Source organism: Talpa occidentalis, unplaced genomic scaffold, assembly GCF_014898055.3.
Source record: "Talpa occidentalis isolate TD23 unplaced genomic scaffold, MPIMG_talOcc4v2.1 talOcc4.11, whole genome shotgun sequence".
Classification (NCBI taxonomy): domain Eukaryota; kingdom Metazoa; phylum Chordata; class Mammalia; order Eulipotyphla; family Talpidae; genus Talpa; species Talpa occidentalis.
The window spans coordinates 17,015,931-17,037,153 of NW_023601104.1; the positions used below are offsets into that span (position 1 = coordinate 17,015,931).

The 21,223-nt window shown below is 37.0% G+C and overlaps 2 protein-coding genes across 9 annotated transcripts in view; one reads left to right on the forward strand and one right to left on the reverse strand.

Annotated features, from left to right (window-relative positions):
- Nucleotides 1–227: 227 nt before the first annotated feature.
- Nucleotides 228–21,223, reverse strand: part of CEP152 (centrosomal protein 152) — a 78,609-nt gene continuing 57,613 nt past the window's right edge. For 6 of the 8 annotated variants that reach the window (XM_054701314.1, XM_054701330.1, XM_037502431.2 and 3 more), the window contains exons 20-27: nucleotides 19,042–19,689; nucleotides 15,331–15,472; nucleotides 11,612–11,779; nucleotides 8,515–8,611; nucleotides 7,909–8,012; nucleotides 5,563–5,719; nucleotides 5,197–5,300; nucleotides 228–1,871 (exon numbers count right to left, since the gene is read on the reverse strand). In XM_054701314.1, coding sequence (XP_054557289.1) covers nucleotides 874–1,871; nucleotides 5,197–5,300; nucleotides 5,563–5,719; nucleotides 7,909–8,012; nucleotides 8,515–8,611; nucleotides 11,612–11,779; nucleotides 15,331–15,472; nucleotides 19,042–19,689 — 2,418 coding nt within the window. In that variant the 3' untranslated portion in view covers nucleotides 228–873. The remainder of the gene's footprint in view (nucleotides 1,872–5,196; nucleotides 5,301–5,562; nucleotides 5,720–7,908; nucleotides 8,013–8,514; nucleotides 8,612–11,611; nucleotides 11,780–15,330; nucleotides 15,473–19,041; nucleotides 19,690–21,223) is intronic. The other 2 variants (XM_054701327.1, XM_054701332.1) reach the window with 1 other exon arrangement.
- Nucleotides 13,000–14,327, forward strand: LOC119238597 (S-adenosylmethionine decarboxylase proenzyme-like). The gene is given in 2 exon segments (XM_037502438.2): nucleotides 13,000–13,486; nucleotides 13,489–14,327. Coding segments are annotated over 2 exon segments (1,002 nt in total). The 5' UTR covers nucleotides 13,000–13,156; the 3' UTR covers nucleotides 14,161–14,327.

The window sequence follows — 21,223 nt, forward strand, 5'->3', positions numbered from 1 at the left end:
TCAGAAAAAGTAGTGGAGAAATAACAGCATTGAGCTAGTCATTCACTTCTGTGTATTTTAGAATTACAACCTTCAACACACAGCATTCACAAGTTTGCCAATTCTGTACTATCAATGGATATCAAAATAAAATGGTACAACATTTTTACTATATAACAAAGATAATTATTTCCATTTTTTAAAAGTATTATTTCAGATGAGACTGTAAAACCACCAAGAAAGTTTCTGGATGTCAAAGGAGATTTGAAATAATGCAAATGTTACCTAAAGATTCAGACTAATATTTTAAATAATGAAACCAGGAGACACAGCTATGTATTTTGACAGAATCTGTGCAAAAATCTCTTTTCCACTAACTAAAAGCAAAATTTAAGCAGTTATTTCCAGGAAAAGTGTTTATCCAGTATGTCTTACTTTTCCTGGAAATTCCTCATTAAACATAGCTAATTTCAAAAATTGAGTTTGTGTGACTATACACACAGATTATCAATACTTAAGTTTTTCTGGATGAATTTTAAGCATGTCAACACATTTCTATATTATGAATTACAAAATAATTCATAGCAATTCTACAGACCATAAGCAAGTTTATTTAAATAATTTAACACTGCACAGAAAGCTGATTTGTAAGTATAAAAATAATTTAGCAACCAATACAAGCACCACACAGAAACAGATTACACACACACCATTGGGCCTTTAGGATATTAAGGCAATATTAATAGCTCAAGTAATTTTATGAGAATATTTTACTCATATAGATGCTATTAGAACATCTCAAGCTAGGCAAAGGCCACAACTTCTTCAGTATGAAATCTTCCCTTCTGGTTTTCTTTAATATATTAACGATTCTTCTTAAATACTGTACAGCAATTAGTCTAGATTGACAAGAGGACTATCAAAGCCACTATCTTGTTGATTAGACTGCAGAGCAATTAATTTTCTCAGAGACTGCTGGCGCACTGAAGCTGGTACTGACTTAGGATACGATGGGTGTCCAAGAGTCATGGTGATCTTCCCTGCCTGGGAATACATGCTTTCTTCGGACAGGTCTGGGGCATGACCATTCTGACAGTTCATTGGTTGATAAACCCCATTTTTTTCTGTATCTGAATGACAACTGGTTGCTGGAAACTGCTTGAGATTGAGCAATTCACTTAGCGTATCCAGAGTCCCCCGTGGCCTACCATGTAAAAATGGCACTTCTGGATTGATGCAGGGCAGAGTGGCGCTGCTGGAATGCCAGTCCACAGAATCACTAAGGTCCCCTCCTTCCTTTACTGGAGGTTCCTCAACACCCCAAGTTTCACTTTTCTCAGATACAGCATTTTCCCTTTCCTTTAGTGGGTTACACTTATATACTTTTAAACCAAGTCTTTCATCAGGACTTCGAAAGGTTATATGCATGGATCCAGATTCAGAGAGAGTCGGGGTATATCTAGATGAGGGTTTACTTCCACAGGACCCAAGAGAGGGGTAGGTGGTGGAATGCAGAAGTGATTCAGAACCTGTGTCACAGAGGAGGCCGTCCTTCTTGCGCAAACCAAAGCCTCTTTCGGCTTCGCAAGGAACAAACTCAGGAGAAATATTCCTTGGCAAAATGTCTAAGTGTTTGCAACCGGTATCCCCGAACTGAAAGTCAGAATGTGACCTGGAACCCACATGCTTTACGTCTCCATGCTGTGTGTCCTCCAACCTCGTTCGCAAGTTACAAGCAGCTCTCTTCTTAGGGACTAGGTTGCATGTACTCCCGGGGGCAGTTTTTACACTGTTTGGTTTGCTTTCACTGTGATATGGTATACTCTGATTCACATCATCTCTTTTCGATTTTTCAACTCCAACCAGCATCTCGGAAGTCAGAGGCAGTGCTACTATGTACAAGGGAACACAAAATTAGGGGAACACAAAATTAGGAGAAAAATCAACACTGAAAGAGAAGAGAAAAAATTGTTTTTATGTATTCCCAAAGAAAGCACATATAGTTTATTTATGCTCAAAGAAAATACATCAATGCTGGACCTTTGAAAACTTTCTTTTACATACATTCATTAGATAAAGCTAGGTAAGTATGCTAATAAAATCTGGTCTATTTATTCCTACTGGTATGTTTATTTTCTGCAAAAGATGTTACAGCACTTCAAGAGCCAACTTCAATGTATCCACTCCTTCTCTGTTGCCAAGTATGTAGTTTCTGATGAAGAAAGTTTACTGTAAGAATTCCACTGCCCAACACCTATCTAACTAGACAGAGATACACAGAGTCAAAGCTAGAGTTTCTGATTAATCAACTAAAACACTAAATCTGATGAGAGGCAAAGCAGCACGTAAGGAGCACTGGCACCACATTGCAGTGCTTTCTTCTGACAGGTTAGTACCTCGGTCCATGAGAATGATTTTCTCCTGCTGGGGACATTATTTGCACACTTCTACTCTAAATCTTAACAACTTTTTCTTGTTGTATGTCATTGACCTTTTATATCCAAGGCTCACATCATCATTACAAAATTTACACAATTCATCTCTGTGCTTCTATTAGAGGAATGATTATGAACATCAGATTGTGGATTCCTGAACAGTTCTTCCTTCAAGCTTTCCAGGAATTCAAAAGTCCCGTTCCTTATAGATATGTTCAAAATTCTCCAGTATGACTGGAAATTGACCCATTTTTTCATTTCCATCAGCTTTTGCATTATATATTCTGAAACTACTTCAAGAGTACAGAAAGAATTCTTTAGATTCCACATAGAACTGAAAACATATGATATTTGTCTTTCTCTGACTTAATACTTCATTTAGTATAATGCCCTCAAGATTCTATCCATGTTGTCACCTATGGTAAGTTTCCATCTGTTTTGTGGCTGAGAAGGGTCTCCAGAGAGTGTGTGTACACACCACATCTTTTATTTCCATTCATCCATCAGTGGGCCAGGTTGTTTCCATATCTTGGTTATTGTAAATAAGGATGCAGTAAACACTGGGGTGCACATATTTTTTCAAAGTAGTAGTTGTTTTTATTTTGGATAAATACCCAGAAGTGGAATTGCTGGATCATATGGTAGTTCTATTTTAATTTTTCGAGGAAAAAAAAACAACTACATAAAAACTAAGCACACAGAAACCAGACTGGCGGTTACCAACAGAGGGGAAGAGGGTTGACAGGAGGGCGAAATATACAAGCTCTGCTAATACCTAATCATGGGGATGTAATATAGACCATGGGGACTGTAGTTAGTAATATGCTATGGCATATTTGAAAGTGGCAGAGTAAGTCTCATTGCACACACAAAAATGTTTGTAGAGATATAGGGTAGTGGACAGTAACCAGACTTATTGTGGTGATCATTTCAAAATGAATATCGAATCATTATGTTATACATTTGTTATAATGTTATACACCATATGTCAATTATACCACATTTAAAAATAAAAATAAAACACAAACTTATTATCTTACCCTCCTCCCCATCCCCGACCCCACCAAAAAAGAAAAAATCACTTATAACTTGTTGGGCGATTGTTCATTTATCGCTGAACAACAGCTTTGGTTCCTTTTATAGTTAACTCTAATTCAACTAACACTGTACTCAACTCTATAATCTTCTAAAATTAATATATGTCTGCCTTTTTAAAAACTGCTTGATAGTTGTTAGTGTTTCAGTAAGTTTATCCTATTCACATTTAATATAACTGCTGATGTTTCAACCTATTATATCTTCTATTTAAACACATGCTTTCTATAGTATTTTTCTTCTTTCTTGAATTATGTTTGATAGAAAACATTTTCTCCCATGTTTTTTGCACACTAGTTTGAAAGTTAAATATTCTATTTCTTCTCTATTGGTTATCCTTAAGTCTTGAGAATACTTTTTTACTCATACTTAAATCTGACTTTTTCTAGGAATGGCCAGGGTTATGAGTATCTACACTGTCTCCTTGAAAACAGTAGGAAGAGGGCCTCCCCGATGGTGCAGCGGGTTGAGCGCAGCGCTGTGAAGTTGTACGCAACCTCCACGGTGCCAGTTCAATTCCCGGCTGGTCAGGGAGATTCCGACATAGCGTGGCAGACATCTCTTGTCGCACCTGCTGCTCCCCTCAACAGTGCTTTCGGTCTGACTGCCTGTTCTGCTCCCCACTCTGTCTCTGGTGAATCCTCTCACCCTCCCGCACCTCTGGCCTGTACCCCAGCTATTGTATAAATAAAAAATCTTTAAAAAAATAAAAAATAAAATAGTAAGAATATTCTGTATCATTATCTGCAAATACTATGCTTTCTACAAATTCAGGTCCTATTGTACGTTCTATTAATTCTCTCCTCAGCTAAACATTTTGTTTGGAGTTTGGTATCCTTTTTGGTGCTGGCTTTCTATAAACATATGGTGATTCTTGACTGAATGTCTATCTTTTAGACGTTCTAAATATGGTATCAGTTTGGGTTCCTTTTCAAAGGAGCAGAACAGAGTGGGAAGGAATGAAGTGCAGGGTAGAAAGACCAAATAGCTAGCTGGTCATGTAGGCATGTGGGCTCTCGTGTCCCCATGGTGAGGCAGTCACCAGGAGGACTACCCTCCCTGTTCCTGGACACTGCTCCTGTTATTCTTACCCCACTCAACACTGGACTTGGGGAAGGGAGGGAAGGAGAAATAAAGTGACTGCCCCCGGTTACTGTTGCTCTAGAATACCAACTAATTACCCCACTGGAATCCCCTAGCCTGCATCCCCTAAGCCTACTACTTCTGGAACATACTACCTCTATGTGGGGACTGATTTTGACATTGCTGCTACTTGTAGCTGTCATTTGCTGAAAGTTTTGAACTGAAGTTTCCATATTTCTATCTTTTACCATCTGCTTTCTTTTAGGGGTTCCTCATAGCTTCAGGTCTAGGAATCAATATTTTTAAAACTATAATTTCATCTTTTATTTGTTACTCTAAAATTTTTTTCTATCATTTCTAGGGATGCAAACAGCAACAGGAAATGATGGGTAGGCTCAGTCTACCTAAGTGAACTGGTAACCTTGCACTTTTTTTTGGTTAAGTTTCCAGTTTAAGTAATATGTGCAATTTTATCAATTAACTCTCACTGCTTATACTTTCTGCTCTGTATCACACTGAAAATATTAAATGTCTAAAATAAAAGGGAGAAAAAAGTGACTCATTTTGTAATAACTGCTAATTCACGTGACTCATGTTGACATACCTGACTGTGTAGTTTTGCTCTGGGGTTTATTAGAAGTAGGTGTTTCCAGCAATTTTGCCATTGTAGCAAGTTTGCTAGCAGCATTCATAATCTTTTTCTCAGCCCTGTGGGGAATTGCAGAACATTAAATTAGTACAGTTTAAAGGGAAAAATTAGTTTCCTTGGTCCCAGGACTTTTGGTTTCCTATTAGTTACACCAACATTTAGGTTAGCACAACCATAACCTCTCTCTGAACACCCACTGTGGGGCTAATTTTGGTAGAAATAGTTAATTTTGTGGTTAAGAAAAATGCTTAGAGTAGAAAAAAATGACAATGTGTGTGCCTGGTACTCTTAGGACCCATTGTTTGTTTACACTGAACCTACCCTTCTGGTTCTCCATTATCCTGCAAAATCTGTTGGAGACAAGTCAAATAATATTTGCGCATCCTTCGGGCAGTTTCTTGACGTTCTCGCAATACCTCTTCTTTTACCATTTCCGCAGCTCTTTCCTTACTTTCCTGAATATAACGAAGCATGTCACCTGGTGGGGGTAGGGGCAGAGGAACACCCACAGAATGCATGTTGGTTAGCAGTGCTATGTTTCAAAAGCAGGGAGAGGCAGACTTCAGACCCATTTTCTGGGAGATGAAGGGATAGGTGGCATATTTTAAAAATTATACTTTTCCATAATCATTGAAATGGTATATATTTAGATTACCATTTTGATAGACTCAAAGGAGAAGTAATCTAAAAGTTCCTCCAGAGTGATGACAACATTCTATATTCATGATGTAAGGAGACACAGCATTTTCCTAGGGACTTTTTTTCATATTCTGAAACACTGAGCAAGAAAAAAAAACTATAATTGAGAAATAAATCATTTCATCTGTACATTAAGTTCAGTTAAGAAAAGGAAAAAATATATATATACAGAAAGGATGAGGCAGAAAGGCAGAGAGAAGCAAACACAGAAAGACAGAAGGAGGTAGTATGAGCAGACTCATATACAAGAAGGATTCAGATTCTTCTGTTTATCTGTGCTCTGAAAATCCATCTTTCATTACTCAATTCTTTGCAGCACTTATGAGTATTAAAATAAATATAATAATACAATCCATGAGAGAGATGTGCAAAAGGCTATTTGAAGGCGAGATAGGGGACTTAATGATGTTGCATTATAAACAGTCTATTTAAAAATAATTCACAACTTTCAAGTTCTCTTTTTATCTTTAACTCATTATGCTTTGATTGGGACTAGCATTTGTTGAGGTTCACATCTTTTATTAAATGCAGAGCTACATCCTACATCTAGAGTATCTCCATCTCAGTAATATAAAGGATTTCAATTCATAGAGGAATCTCCCCGCTCTTACTATCAATAGACTTTTCCTGAAAATTAGACATTGCTTGAAAAATACTAACCGGGGTACTCTTTCTCATTATTTGAAGTGGGAAAATTTAAATGGAGTATTATCAACAGAAAACCTCTCACCAGTTTCTAAAATGTAAAACAATATACACATACACACAAACAAGTTCTCATATTTTAATAAAAAATAATGCTTAAAATTTTAATTCCCCATTAATACAACTTAACAAAAATTTGTTTAACAAAAATTTTGTAGAAATTTGCTTAACGAAATTTTGTAGAAATTTTGCTAGCAACAACTGGGAAGCAAAACTCTTTTGCTGATATTAAGTAGACTTTTCAAAACATTGACACATGATTCTGCTGATCTAGTAATTATTTTCAGAACTTGCAACCTTTCCCACTCATTTGCTGAAAATGAACGCATGTTTAGGAGGTTAATATACATTTCTCCTTTGCAGACACTGGTTACTGCTCTGGACACATATACATTCTATGCAATGCTAGAATGAAAATCCAGGTGATAGTCTACTGGGAAAACAAACCAGACAGATGGTCTGCAGGGCCTGCATAGCACTGCGAAGGACTTGATGAAGAGATTCTCATCATCCGTTACATCCTTCATCAAAACAATGAGAAACACTAGAACACCACCTAACTAAATCCACTTTCTGTGGTTCTTAAAGTTTACGGTAGGAAATAATATCGCTAATTTAAAAGTCAGGTGATATTTTCTCTGCTATCAGTTATTTACATTGTAAGATTATGAAATTTTTAGTTTATTATTAATGTTACCAAAAGAGAAAAAGGATAATCAACAACATAAAAATAACTACCTTCATGTCACTCCCAAAAGATATTACTTGGGCAAAATAACTCATTATTGCAAATGATTCAGGAAAGATATCAACGTTCTCATCTAAAAACAAGTTAAAATCCCAGAAGAAGGCAATTTAGAAAAATTCCCCAGAATTACTACTTTTAGTTAACTTCAAGTGTACATTTAAAAGCAACAATGACGGGCCTCCCCAAGGCGCAACAGTTGAGCACTGGGTTGCAAAGCTGCCCGCAGCCTCTGCAGAGCCGGTTCGATGCCCAGTCACCGGGCGAGGGTCCCACATGGCACGCAGACCTCTCCTGCTGCCCGCTGCTCCCCTCAGCAGTGTATTTCATTGGTCTGCCTGTTCTTTTCCCCGCTCTGGCTCTGCTGAATTCTCTCACCCTCCAGCGCTTCTGACTGTACCCAGTGTTTGTATAAATAAATAATCTTTTTAAAAAATAATAAATAAAAATAAAAGCAACAATGACAACAAAAGGCCCAAACCATCCTTAAAATCTTGAGTGTCTTTTTAGGAACTTACGCTTAATTTTTTTCACAGCTTTAATGTACTGCCCTCGAAGTTCTTCCAAGGCTCCCCCATGGCAAGGCAGATAAGCATTTTCAATGGCCCCTTCTGACAATGACCTAAAGACAAAAACAAAGATTGCCAAAACAGAGACTAAAAGTGAAAAATTTTATCTGAGAAGATACATATTTATATATTCTAATAAACGTGCTAAAAAAATCATATAATGCACTGTTCAGTTTAAATATAGTGACAAATAAGTCATGGAAAATCTACATGATGAAAGTCTATGTGACTACTGAAATGCAGATTCTAGGAAAGTATCTAATGCACAGGGAAATGTGAATCTTATGATAATAAGTTACTCAAAGATTGCAAAGTAGCTTATATGATAATCTCAATATTAGAAATGTGCACATATTAAAATGTGTGCGTATGAAGTGATCTAAATGGTAGAAAACAAGAGAGTAACACAGGGCATCTTCTAGGGACAGGGCTTTAAAAAATTTTCTTCTTTTCTAAATTTTTGTTGTATAACAGTAGCAATAATTGATATTCTTGGTATGCTATCATGATAAAGAAAGTTAGAAATAAACATCTTTAAAATAGTAAAAATTCTACCTTGGCGGTGTTTTACAAAGTGTTCTCAGTTCTTCCAATTTATTCTTCATGTCGTTATTTTCTTCTATTAAATCCTCAACAACTTTATTATTCTCTTCTAAAAAAGAAATTTATAGTATATTGGTCAATTAAGAACTCCCCCCCCACCCCCAGCCTTCCTTTCCCTTATTTCCCAATGAGAATGTTTATAGACAAGACTGAGCTATTTCCAGTTGCTCCCTTGAGTTATTCATTCCCTAATGAGCTCTATAATGACCACTCCCTGCTCTGTTTTCTCAGTGCTGAAAATCTGTATTCTATCTTCACCTTGCTCTGGGTTATGCGCTGTCTGGGAATAGGTTTCCAATTGTCTCATACACATGTGTTTTGTCTCCTAGGTGAACTGAATCTCTGCAGAAACATACTAGATTTATAATTTCATATTCCCTGTTGGGTCCTGGGGGAACATGATCATTGAAGAAATAACTCGATACAAAATTAAGTTTAAGTAGGTGCCATTTTCAGAATGATGAAGAGACTGATGGAATCCATGTGAACAAAGCCTGACTTTCAGGGACAGAGACAGAGTTTAGATTCTAGCTCTGCTTCTTATCAGCTGGAGCTCAGGCAAATTGCTTACCTTTTTGGAATCTAAAATTTTTTATATGTAAAATGGGGATCATTTTACCTATACTGAAGATTACAATAGAAATAAAGGAATAAATGCACAGCACCTTATAAAAGGCCTGACAATACCAACGTTCAGTAAATAAATAGGACCCCATGTGTCCTACTATGCCACCATTTCAACACACCCAATAAGTTGGGGAATGAATCACTCACTATTTATTCCCCCCCTAGTGACTGATATAACTAATATATTTTTAAACCATTCACTCTTACCCTTCAATAAATGCTACCATGGACAGTGGAAAATGAATTTAAGAAGCAACCACAATAGCAAAAATATTATCACCTAATAGATTTACATTAAGACATAAACTGAAATCCAATTATCAAATGACTTAAATTCTGGCCTAGTACCATTCACCCCCACTGTTTTGATCTAACTATCAATTTTCTTGGGTTAGTTCTAAGTCTATGAGTGACAGACAATATCCTAAAAAAAAAAAAAAAAATACAATGTAGAATAATTTTTATAATCACAGTATATGATGCTAAAAGTTGTTAGTTACAATCCAACTGTCCTTGCCATCTTCTTACATAAAACAAATTTTCTTCGTTTTCATGTAATTTTACAAAAGCTATTATCACACCTACTTCTACAAATGGATAAACATCTCGTTTACTCCCCTGGCCTCTAAAGAGCTAAGTAATTACAATGGGAATTGCAGTTGTTAAAATTTTTATCTCAAAATTTTTAAAATCCTTTCTTGCCTAAAATTATCTCTAACAAACTTAGTAAACAGGAGGTGGGTATAGGTAGTATCTCTTGGTCCACAATACCACATGTGTTACGATGCCAGGTACAAGCATCGTAGGAGGCCTCTGGGGATAGGACTTGATCCATGATTCCATCAAGTCTATACTCCACAGGAGAATACAAACAATAAATTGTTGCAAAGATAATGAGCGTTATAAAAATCGTAAGTGCTCTGGGGACTGTGTAACAGAACCTAGCCAAGTCTGGGGTGGTCAGTAATTCTGCCTGAGCACATAATGTACTGGGGGACAGATGATAGGATTTGGCCCAGACTGGAAGATGTTCTAGCAAAAGAAGAGCATAAAGAGGTGCCAATAAGAGAGACAATGAAATCCAGGTTATGGCGCTACTGAGAGAGAAGACGAGGGGCAATGAAGCTGAAGAGCTGGCAGCCTCCTAACTGTATTTCCCACTGACAGGTCACTGAAGGGCTTTAGACAAGAGAGTGTCATGATCCAATTTACTCTTCTAAAAGGTCCCTCTAGCCTCCCTATGGAGAATGGATTAAAGGGGTAAGGTTGAAAGCAAAAAGGGCCAGGCAAGTGAGAGAGGTGAATTAGGAAAAAAGTGAACCCACCATCTGGTTTTCGGATAAGGCAATTATTTGAGAACTTTGCATTCAATTCACCATTCACTCAAGCTGGTATGACTGTATGTAGAGGGCGCCATGACTACAAGACATATTCTTTATTCTCAGGAAACTCTCAGGTCAGAGAGGGCATCAGGCAAGTAACAAAGAACAGTCATACCACAGGAAGCCAACTGTTAATGGGGCCACACAGAAGTGACCAATCCAACCCACACTGGGGTAGGTTAAGGGGGCTTTTGGAGATAAGGCATCTTCACAGATGACAAATCCTAAAGGAAGAGGAAGAATATCGCTGAGAGGAGAATGAGAGGGTGTAGTGTAGGACAGAGTGACACCACCAAATGCAAGGTCCAACAGTTAAAGAAGATTCCTGACTAGTTCAGGATCTGAACCATTTCAAATGTAAGGAGAATAGAGCACACGATATAAGGGAAAAGAGAAAGGTAAGAGGGAACAGCCACATACGCCCCATAGCTTCACTTCTTCAGAAAGGCAAGAGGAAATGGCAAGAGGACCCCACCATTTAGGTTATCACCCTGACAGCAAATTGTGAGGAATGGACTGGACTGGATTAGAAGAGGGCCAGATGAGAACCATCAGCCTTGTTCATAACTTTTCCCTCTGCCTGCAATGCTGTTCTTTTTGGCAAACACCTTCAATCTTAAAATCACTACATGCTGAGTAAAGCCTTCCCTAACTCTAATTGGGAAGAGTTCATTGACACCCTTTCTTCCAGGTTGACACAAACCTACTGCCAGTATCATTCAATGTCGCAACGTTTTGTTAATCTGTTAATTCTCCTCACTTGATATTTTTCTTGGAAGAAAGGAACAGAGTCTTGTACATCTACATCAGAATTGGAATTATCTGATGTGTTCACTACTGTGTTCCCAGTCCCTAGCTTCTCACTTCATTCCTACCCATTCAATCAAAAAAGGAAGAAAAGCTCAAATTTCCCCCTTGTGCATTCAGTAATAATTTGGTTAGGAAAAACATGGCTCAGATTAGTTCACATTAATCCCAAAAGAGAATCAGTGCCTATATTGACTAAAATGTTTAATTTCAACGAGGTCCAAAGTGCTAACCTCCAATTTTTTCCACTACAGCTTTGTGTTTCCTTTCTAAATGCTGAAAATGCCTGCAGCATTTTTCCAGTTTTCTTTTCAGATCTTGACATTCCTGCTTTGCCTTTTCAAGTTCTTGGAAGCAGTGTCCACAGCATGAATCTTTAATTTCAAGGATCTTTTTCTTATCTGCAAAAATTAAATAATATCAAACTTTTATAAAAATTTAGACTAAGAACAACCTCCCCCCCCCAAAAGGGGAAGAAAACCAGATGAGCTAAAGGCAACAATGTAACACAAAGAAACACTATTCACAAAAGAGAAAGAAGTAGGTTTAAATCCTGTTTCCATTATTTCTAACCCTGTAGCTCAAAGAGTAAACTCTGAGACTTTTTTTTAAACTGTGCATTACTGAATAATACCATCTATTTTAAAAATTTCTATAAAGTCTAATACATAAATCTTAGCGATGAATACCATTCCCCACTAACAAGAAACAGCAATCTTCATGAAATGGCTGATTCTAGTAACGCGATAGGGATAGAGAAGATAAGACAAGAATATTTTGCTGTAAGACAGTAAAATAATTCATCATTTTATGTTTAGGATTATTTGATCCTTTCTCATGAATTTGTTAATGTGCTTGCTTTTTTAGGGAAAAAGACTGAAGAAAGAAAAATAAATCATTTTATAGTCTAATTTGACTTAGGTCAAAACTAATTTCTTTCATAAAATCATAGAACTTCCCAAAGCCAACTAATATCTAAAATCTGTTTCTATCCATCTTACCAATTAAAATATAATTCTCAGGATATTTCAAATATAAAAACATATATACAATGAAACTAAAAAGTAAGAAGGAAAAAGTACAAATTTAGGTAGTATTAACAACTACCTAGTTGGCAATAAGAAATTCTCAACCATCTAGAAACTAGAAGTGAAAAGAAAAGGTCCATGAATCATGCAATAAATAACTGCCAAATGACCTCTTAGGAAAGACAGTTTCTCACTAAGATTCTGATAATGTTGCCCACTGAACTAGAAATGTGTCAAAATTAAAAATGACAGCTCTAATACATGTGATTTGCTCAAGCAGTTCTTAATTCTTCTATCTGTGAAAACAACAAATAAGACAGAAAGAGTACTGTATCTGGAAGGAAGCAGTGGGTTGTCACAGGCAAATAGCCTTAAAAAAGATGGGAATCAATAAAGGATAGGCCAGCTTCCACAGTATGGCCGGCGACATTAGCTAGCGCTCGCTCTATGCTCTTTCACGGGGAAACAGCGGAGTGCAAGAGACTGGACTGTATCTGCCTCTTTCCAACAGACTCATTCAACTTTCGCTCACACACACACACAAACACACAAAAAAAAAAAAAAGCCGGGAAAATTTTATTAATTCTTTTTTTAAAAAAAGTTAATATAAAATTATAGCCAAAAAAAAAAAAAAAAAGGAACCTGAACTTTAGTAACACAGCTGGAACAATCTGCAGCGGCGGCGGCGGGAGAAGAGATTTAATTTAGTTGATTTTCTGTGGTTGTTGGTTGTTCTCTAGTCTCACGGTGATGGAAGCTGCACATTTTTTCGAAGGCACCGAGAAGCTGCTGGAGGTCTGGTTCTCCAGGCAGCAGCCTGACGCGAGCCAAGGATCTGGGGATCTCCGCACCATCCCGAGGTCCGAGTGGGATATACTTTTGAAGGATGTGCAATGTTCGATCATAAGTGTGACAAAAACTGACAAGCAGGAAGCTTATGTACTCAGTGAGAGTAGCATGTTTGTCTCCAAGAGACGTTTCATTTTGAAGACATGTGGTACCACCCTCTTGCTGAAAGCACTGGTTCCCCTGTTGAAACTTGCTAGGGATTACAGTGGGTTTGACTCAATTCAAAGCTTCTTTTTTATTCTCGTAAGAATTTCATGAAGCCTTCTCACCAAGGGTACCCACACCAGAATTTCCAGGAAGAAATAGAATTTCTTAATGCAATTTTCCCAAATGGAGCAGCATATTGTATGGGACGTATGAATTCTGACTGTTGGTACTTGTATACTTTGGGGTAAGAGAGTCGGGTAATCAGCCAGCCAGATCAAACCCTGGAAATTCTGATGAGTGAGCTTGACCCAGCAGTTATGGACCAGTTCTACATTAAAGATGGTGTTACTGCAAAGGATGTCACTCGTGAGAGTGGAATTTGTGACCTGATACCAGGTTCTGTCATTGATGCCACACTGTTCAATCCTTGTGGGTATTCAATGAATGGAATGAAATCGGATGGAACTTATTGGACTATTCACATCACTCCAGAACCAGAATTTTCTTATGTTAGCTTTGAAACAAACTTAAGTCAGACCTCCTATGATGACCTGATCAGGAAAGTTGTGGAAGTCTTCAAGCCAGGAAAATTTGTGACCACCCTGTTTGTAAATCAAAGTTCTAAATGTCGCACAGTGCTTTCTTCGCCCCAGAAGATTGAAGGTTTTAAACGTCTTGATTGCCAGAGCGTGATGTTCAATGATTACAATTTTGTTTTTACCAGTTTTGCTAAGAAGCAGCAACAACAGCAGAGTTGATTAAGAAAAATGAAGAAAAAACACAAAAAGAGAACACACATAGAAGAAGGTGGTGGCTGCTTTTTAGATAATGATACCAGGGGCCATGCTTTCCATAACCACCACCTCGTAGTTGCAGAAAGCCCTAGATGTAATGATAGTGTAATCATTTTGAATTGTATGCATTATTATATTAAGGAGTTAGATATCTTGCATGAATGCTCTCTTCTGTGTTTAGGTATCCTATGCCACTCTTGCTGTGAAATTGAAGTGCATGTAGAAAAAAACTTTTACTATATGAAACTTTACAACACTTGTGAAAGCAATTCAATTTGGTTTATGCACAGTGTAATATTTCTCCAGGTATCATCCAAAATTCCCCACAGACAAGGCTTTCGTCCTCATTAGGTGTTTGCCTCACCTAACCATATGGGGCTATTCTATTAAATTGCTGCCAGGATTTTACATTGTTACCACTACTTTCTAGAACATATTCTCTACTAATGTTATTGAAACCAATTTCTACTTCTACAGATGTTTTTTGCAACCACAATTAAAAGTTTTCTTCCATTAAAAAAAAAAATAAAGGATAGGCCAATTTCTCGTTCAGAAATCTTAGTGAATAGTCAATAGAAGCCCTATGGTCTACGGTGAGCTCTGAATACCTCAAGGGGCTGGCATACACCACAATAATTCCTTTTCATAATGATCACTCTAAGTCATTATGGGAAAGTTAAACCATTTATTCATCAAATATCCCAGAAAGGCACACTCTACGAGGAAACACATATCAGAAACACATACCAGTTGTTTTCATCAGAAAACAAGTAATGTAATTCAGAAAGATTTCCATTAAAAAAATGGCTGAAATAAGTTTCAGTAATTTGAATGAAAATGCCTCCGTTATTTGGCAGCTCTATGTAAAACTCTGGATTTCTCAATAAAATCAGGGAATAAAACCATGACACCTCTATTAAAATTCTCATTATTCTCTTTATCATATGGAAGGAAGGCCATGGCAAGATAGATGTAAGAGTGCCTGAAGCAACCGTCTTCTACACACAAATAAAGTCTAGGGAGAGAATACATTAGGGAGGAGTAATAGCACATATTTGTTCACGCATAAGCTGTATGCATCCTGTTACGCTCAAAGCAATTATACAAATACCAGGAGGAGGAAAATTCCATTACCAGCTTCTGCTTCTGTTTCTGGCGAGGCCAAGGGCTGAGTATGGTGTTCAGAAGTGGACACAGGAAAGGTTACTGTGACTCCAGCGTCTTCTCTGCTAGTGACCCAGGGGGCAGGATCCTCAGAGATCTTGATCATATTTTTCTGAAACAGATTATCTTCATAGTTTGTACCTAGTGAAAAATCTTTACATATTTCTCTATCTAAAATGCTAACATTAGAAAAACAAAAGAAATCACCGCCTAAAATGTTATTTTGTCTAACTCAGCGCCTATATTCTTAGTGTTACATGAATACCGTCATTACTATGAAAGAGTCTTCTATGACCCTATTTTCTGAATGAGAACATTATCTAACCAATGCCAGGTAGGGCAGCTATGAGGAAACAAAAGATATAACTTACATGCCCTATATGTAATGTATAGATGAAAAAATAAATTTAAGATATTTTAATTTGTGTGATAAAATGCAGGATACATTACATGAAACCGGTATTGTTCTGAAAATCCCAAACATTTTCACTGCAAAGGGAGTCAGATTCATTAGAAACCATAATACCAACCTTTTGCCTTCCATGAGCTGAATGTAACAAGAGTAAAAATATATATATATTTTTAATGTATACAATACATTGTATGTTGCTATTTCTTTTATACACAGTCATGGCTAAGGAAGGCCATTTGAATTTCAATGTTAGAGGAACTGAGACCCACCTACGTTAAACATTTTATACACCATTCTTCAATGACATTTATTGAACACGTTGTGTTCTGGTTCCTGTTGCAGGCAATAAGCTAATAAATATATCAGATTTTGGACAACTACTAACTCTACTATATCTGAGAGGAACTGAACAGGTCATCTTGAAAAAAGCTTTCTTGTTTAATTATTTAAAACACATCATAGATGCTTGATTCTGAAGGCTTGGTTTTGCTTAAGAGAAATTCACTTCACTGTCAGGAAAACTACCAACAGAAGCAGAGGTCGGCAGAGAAAAGGCAAGCTCCCAGCAATTGAGAGGCTATGTACTAAGGTCGACGAGTAATAAAAGTTGAACCCAAAAGAAATAAATGTTTTTTGTTTCTACTCAAAATTGGAGAAAAGTCAAGATGACTGAAAACAGAGGGAAAGAAGCAACCTTTTCAACTTAGTTTTAAGTTGACTTTGGTGGTAAGAAGAGTCAATGTACATTCTTGAAATATTTGTCCCAATTGATATTTGTTTTCTTTTATTCATTATGAACTGTGGTATTAATATATTTTGAGAAGGCAGTCATTTTCCTGGACACTGCATTGCTAAACTTTTGATCGGACCTCCCCTAGTGGTGCAGCGGTTGAAAGCCAGGCTGCGAGGCTGCCCGCAGCTTCTGCAGCACTGGTTCAATCCCAGGCCATGGGCGAGGGTCCCATAAGGCATGCAGACCTCTCCTGCCATGCCTGCTGCTCCCCTTAGCAGTGTATTTCGTTGGTCTGCCTGTTCTGTTCCCGCTCTGGCTCTGGTGAATTCTCTCACCCTCCCGCGCTTCTGACTATACCGGGTGCTTATATAAATAAATTAATGAATCTTTAAAAAAAAAAAAAAGAAAACTTTTGATCATCTAAGTTATTTTAAGGACTTATTTTATATGTATTGATATTTTTTCCTTGTTTGATTTTCATAAAAAACTACATATTTAGTAAATTATAAACCATAATTTTTCACATTTATGGCACCTATATTGCAAATTAGTAATCAGTGCTCTATACTCATTACTTTACCTCAATCTCTGAACTGAGTTAGCTCTAAAACTGCAGAAGTCAAGCATTGCTCTATGGCAATGTCAGAGTAGGCATTTCAAAGCCACCACCCTTTTCTCAGGAATGGAATCTGATTCCACCCTACAAAAGTTGCAAAAGTCTAAGTTCTTAGCCAAATTATGTGATTCTGTCTCTGTAGACATGTAAGCCATATTAAATCACGCAGATGATTTTATACTGTTTGTACAATTACACACCCTATAAAAAGACCCTGGGGTAGGCTATATATTGATGGTAGGAGAAAAGTATTAGATTTTCTTGATTCTTATAACAGATTATCTTTTCAGGAAAGCAAACTTGAAAGCATATGATTTCCCTATTACCTCTTGTCCTTAAAACCTACTATTATCAATTATTCTTACTTTAATTATTTTTTCTAGAGAGTTTCAATAAAGTATTACAAACATTATTCATAGGAAGTGATCTCACAAGTTGAAAGCAATTACTAAGCAGCAACATCTTTGTGAAATCAAAAATGAAAATATCAACTAGAGTCAACTGGGAATGATCTGTCAGGTAAATTTTCAGCTCCAAAATTCTATACCATTTCAAAATTCTATACCATTTTGCAGGATGCAAAAGAGCCAAGCAATATCACATAGCAGAACCTTAGGAATTAGGCCAGAATTGTGTATTTTCTTTCTCAAATGAGCAAGTATAGATATGACTACCAAAGGAAATAAGCTAATTATCCAAGTGTAGGACTAGAACTTGGACTTTTTCTCTATCTTATAACTCTTTCTTTTTTTTTTTTTTTTTTAAGATTTATTTATTGATTGATTGATTTATACATACATGCATGCAAGCACTGGGTACAGTCAGAAGCGCGGGAGGGTGAGAGAATTCACCAGAGCCAGAGCGGGGAGCAGAGCAGGCAGAAGGACCGAAGTACACTGCTGAGGGGAGCAGCGGGCGGCAGGAGAGGTCTGCGCGCCATGTGGGACCCTCCTCCGGTGGCCGGGGAGCAGCTGGGGATGGAACTGGAGCTGCAGAGGCTGCGGGCAGCTTCGCAACCCAGCGCTCAACCGCTGCGCCACCGGGGAGGCCCCTTATAACTCTTTCTAGTAGGAAATAATACCAAATACCTGATCTTGAAAATGTTTAATCAAAATATCCTAAATTACATCTCACTCTCCTATCAGACAAACTTTATAATATGGATATTTTATTCTACCTCTAATTCCAAATCCCAAACTCAGCTCATCACAAAGCTTAGAATATCAAGCACTGATATTTTTCAAGCATATTTAATTTCCTTAGTCATCAATAAATGCTTTTTTTTATTATTTTATCAGATCTTCCACACAAACAAACGCTGGGTAAGAACATATATAACTAAAAGAACACAACTAATTAATTTTATATGCACATTATACAGTACACCAACAAAATTGGGCTTCAGAATTTTGTCTAAGTAAGCTGCACCCTATTTGCTTGTTTCCATAGCAATATTCTTTCTACTTGGCTGATGTTTTTTGCTGATTTATATATACATGATATATAAATTCCTTCAGAGCAAGAAATAGACTTCTAAATTATTTAGAAACCCTTAAGAAACCCTAATTGAAAACGATACATTATTTCTTGAAGTGGGCATGCCCAAAAAACAAAAATAGGGATGATAGCTATTCATTTTCAGATATCTCAGGCCCTTACAAAGAATAGCATACACTTTTTAGGCAGAAAATGTCTAGAGGCTAAACGTTTTGCTTCATATTTATGGTACTATGAAGAGGTAAAGGTTTTTTGGGGGAAAAAAAGGTGGGATACTTTGGATGTGCTATAAAATTTTTTAAGCCATTGACTCATGTCTTATATCTACTAAACTTTAAATTGAAGAAAGGAAAAAAATACCCTATATAACTTTTACAAACATCCTTGCTGTTAAATGGCTCTTTTCACTTCTCAGGAACATACCTTTTCCCATTCTGGGTTGGCATTTTCTTTAAGAAGGGAGAGAATATCTTGAAATGTTTTCTTTATGCACACCTTTAGTTTTTCAAAATATTTCACAGACACCCATTTGGAAGAACAAGTCGACACAACTTCCAAAAGTTGCTTGTCGGCTGAGCCACTGACATGCTCCTTTTGAGTATCCTTTAACAGAAATTCCAGTACTGTTAGGATATCTTCCTCATATTGATAGATTTCCAGTTGGATCCTCCTGGCTTCCTGCATAGCCCATTCTCTACGACTCTGGTCTAGACATGTTTGCAATTCTGTCTCCTTCTGAAGAAGTAGTTCAGTTTTCTGTTTCATAAAGTCTTCTTTAGCTGCCGCAAGCACCTCATTAATTTTATTTCTATGATCATCTAAAAATTGCCGGTAATCTTGCTCATTTTGTTCTTGAATTTTGTGGATTTCTTCTTGCTTTTCTTTGTTCCACTCACTCCGGGCCTTGGCCAACTCGGCCCTGATGACCACGGGGGTTTCCTCATTCTTTAATTCAAGCTCTCTCTCAAGAGAATTAACCTTCTCTTCCAATTCCTTCGCAGGTATTACAGTCTTCATATGTTCAAGTTCACTTTTCCACTTTTCTTTAGCTTCAGAGACAGCAAATGATATCTAGAGGACATACAATGTACATTTAAATGTCCTTATAATCCTGCTCATTAAGAAAAAGTAAAATAATTACTTGGGTTAACCACTGAATTTAATGAGATTTTTAAATCAAATTAAAGGGGAAAGTGAATTTAAATTAGACATTGTGTCTAAAATATATGTACACTAAATTTAAGGATCTTTCCCTTCATTTTAAATGACCTAATATTTTATGTTTTTTAAAAAACAAAACATCATTTTCTTCATGGACAAGTAGAAGTTTAAACTGACCCAAAAAAATATATTTATATACATGTATGTAATTCTCTCTCTGTATATATATTTATACATGCATTCCCACTACAAACTGACACCTTATACTCTTGCTTTCCCTATGCTTCCCCTCTGCCTCTAGTAACCACTATAATTTTTAGTCTCAGAGTTATTTGTGATGTGATTTGTTAGTTCATTTCCAGTATTAATTTTAGAAAAAAATGCATATAATTTTCTTATACAGATAGGTTCGATTTGATCTAGGCCCCCAAGAAATTGGGTATCTTTTTCATAAAGCAAACAGTCTCATAAGGAAATCTCACTTAGGACTATAACACACACCTGCGAAATTACTTGCTGACAAACAGCTGTATTTTAACGCAATTTTAGTGGTCAGAATAGTTCATTAAATGACAATACCAAACAGAAAAGGATTTTCCATTAATCTAATTTCCTTTCATAATAGAATAACAGGGTAGATCACAGAAAAGAATACATAAGCAAAGGTATGTATTAGAAGTCATAAATCCTGAGCTTTAGTTCTAATTTTGCCAGTGATGACTGGGCACCCTAGCACAGTGCTTCACAGGGCAGACTCTCGAAAGGAACTGCTGGGATTAACAACCAGCTGTGGGGCCAAGGGTTCACTGTTCAACTTCTGAGCCTCAGTTTCCCCATCTAAAAAATGGGTATAATTACAATGCCCACCTGACAGGGTTGTTTTAGAATTACATAACAAAAACAATAATCCATTTAAAACAGCCCAGAAGCCCTCCCTGTTGGTGCAAGGGGTTAAGTCTCAGCACTATCACCAGCCACTGCAGCACAAGTTCAATCCCCGGGCAGGGAGCTACCCACATGGTGCAGCAGACCTCTCCTGTCTCACCTGCTGCTCCCCTCAGCAGTGTACTTCAGTCTATTTGCCTGGTCTGCTCACCACTCTATTTCTGGTGAATCCGCTCACCCCCTGTACCTTTGGCCTACACCCAGCTCTGATATGCATAAATAAATAATATAAATCTTAAAAATAAATAAAATAACCCAGAGCCTAACAGGGCTCAATAATTACTTTGTGAAATTATTATTTTTGGCTGATGGCCTTGGAAAAGTCACTCACTCTCTTTTACACTTTATCTTTCTCTATGTAATGAGCAGATTCGATAATCACCTTGAATCCCTTTTACTTCTAATATTCCCTAACACAATTCAAGGAAATCACAAGAATACCAGTGCTAAAAGAACTGGTTTGATCTAGACAGTGGTGACTGTTATTAATCAGTATTTA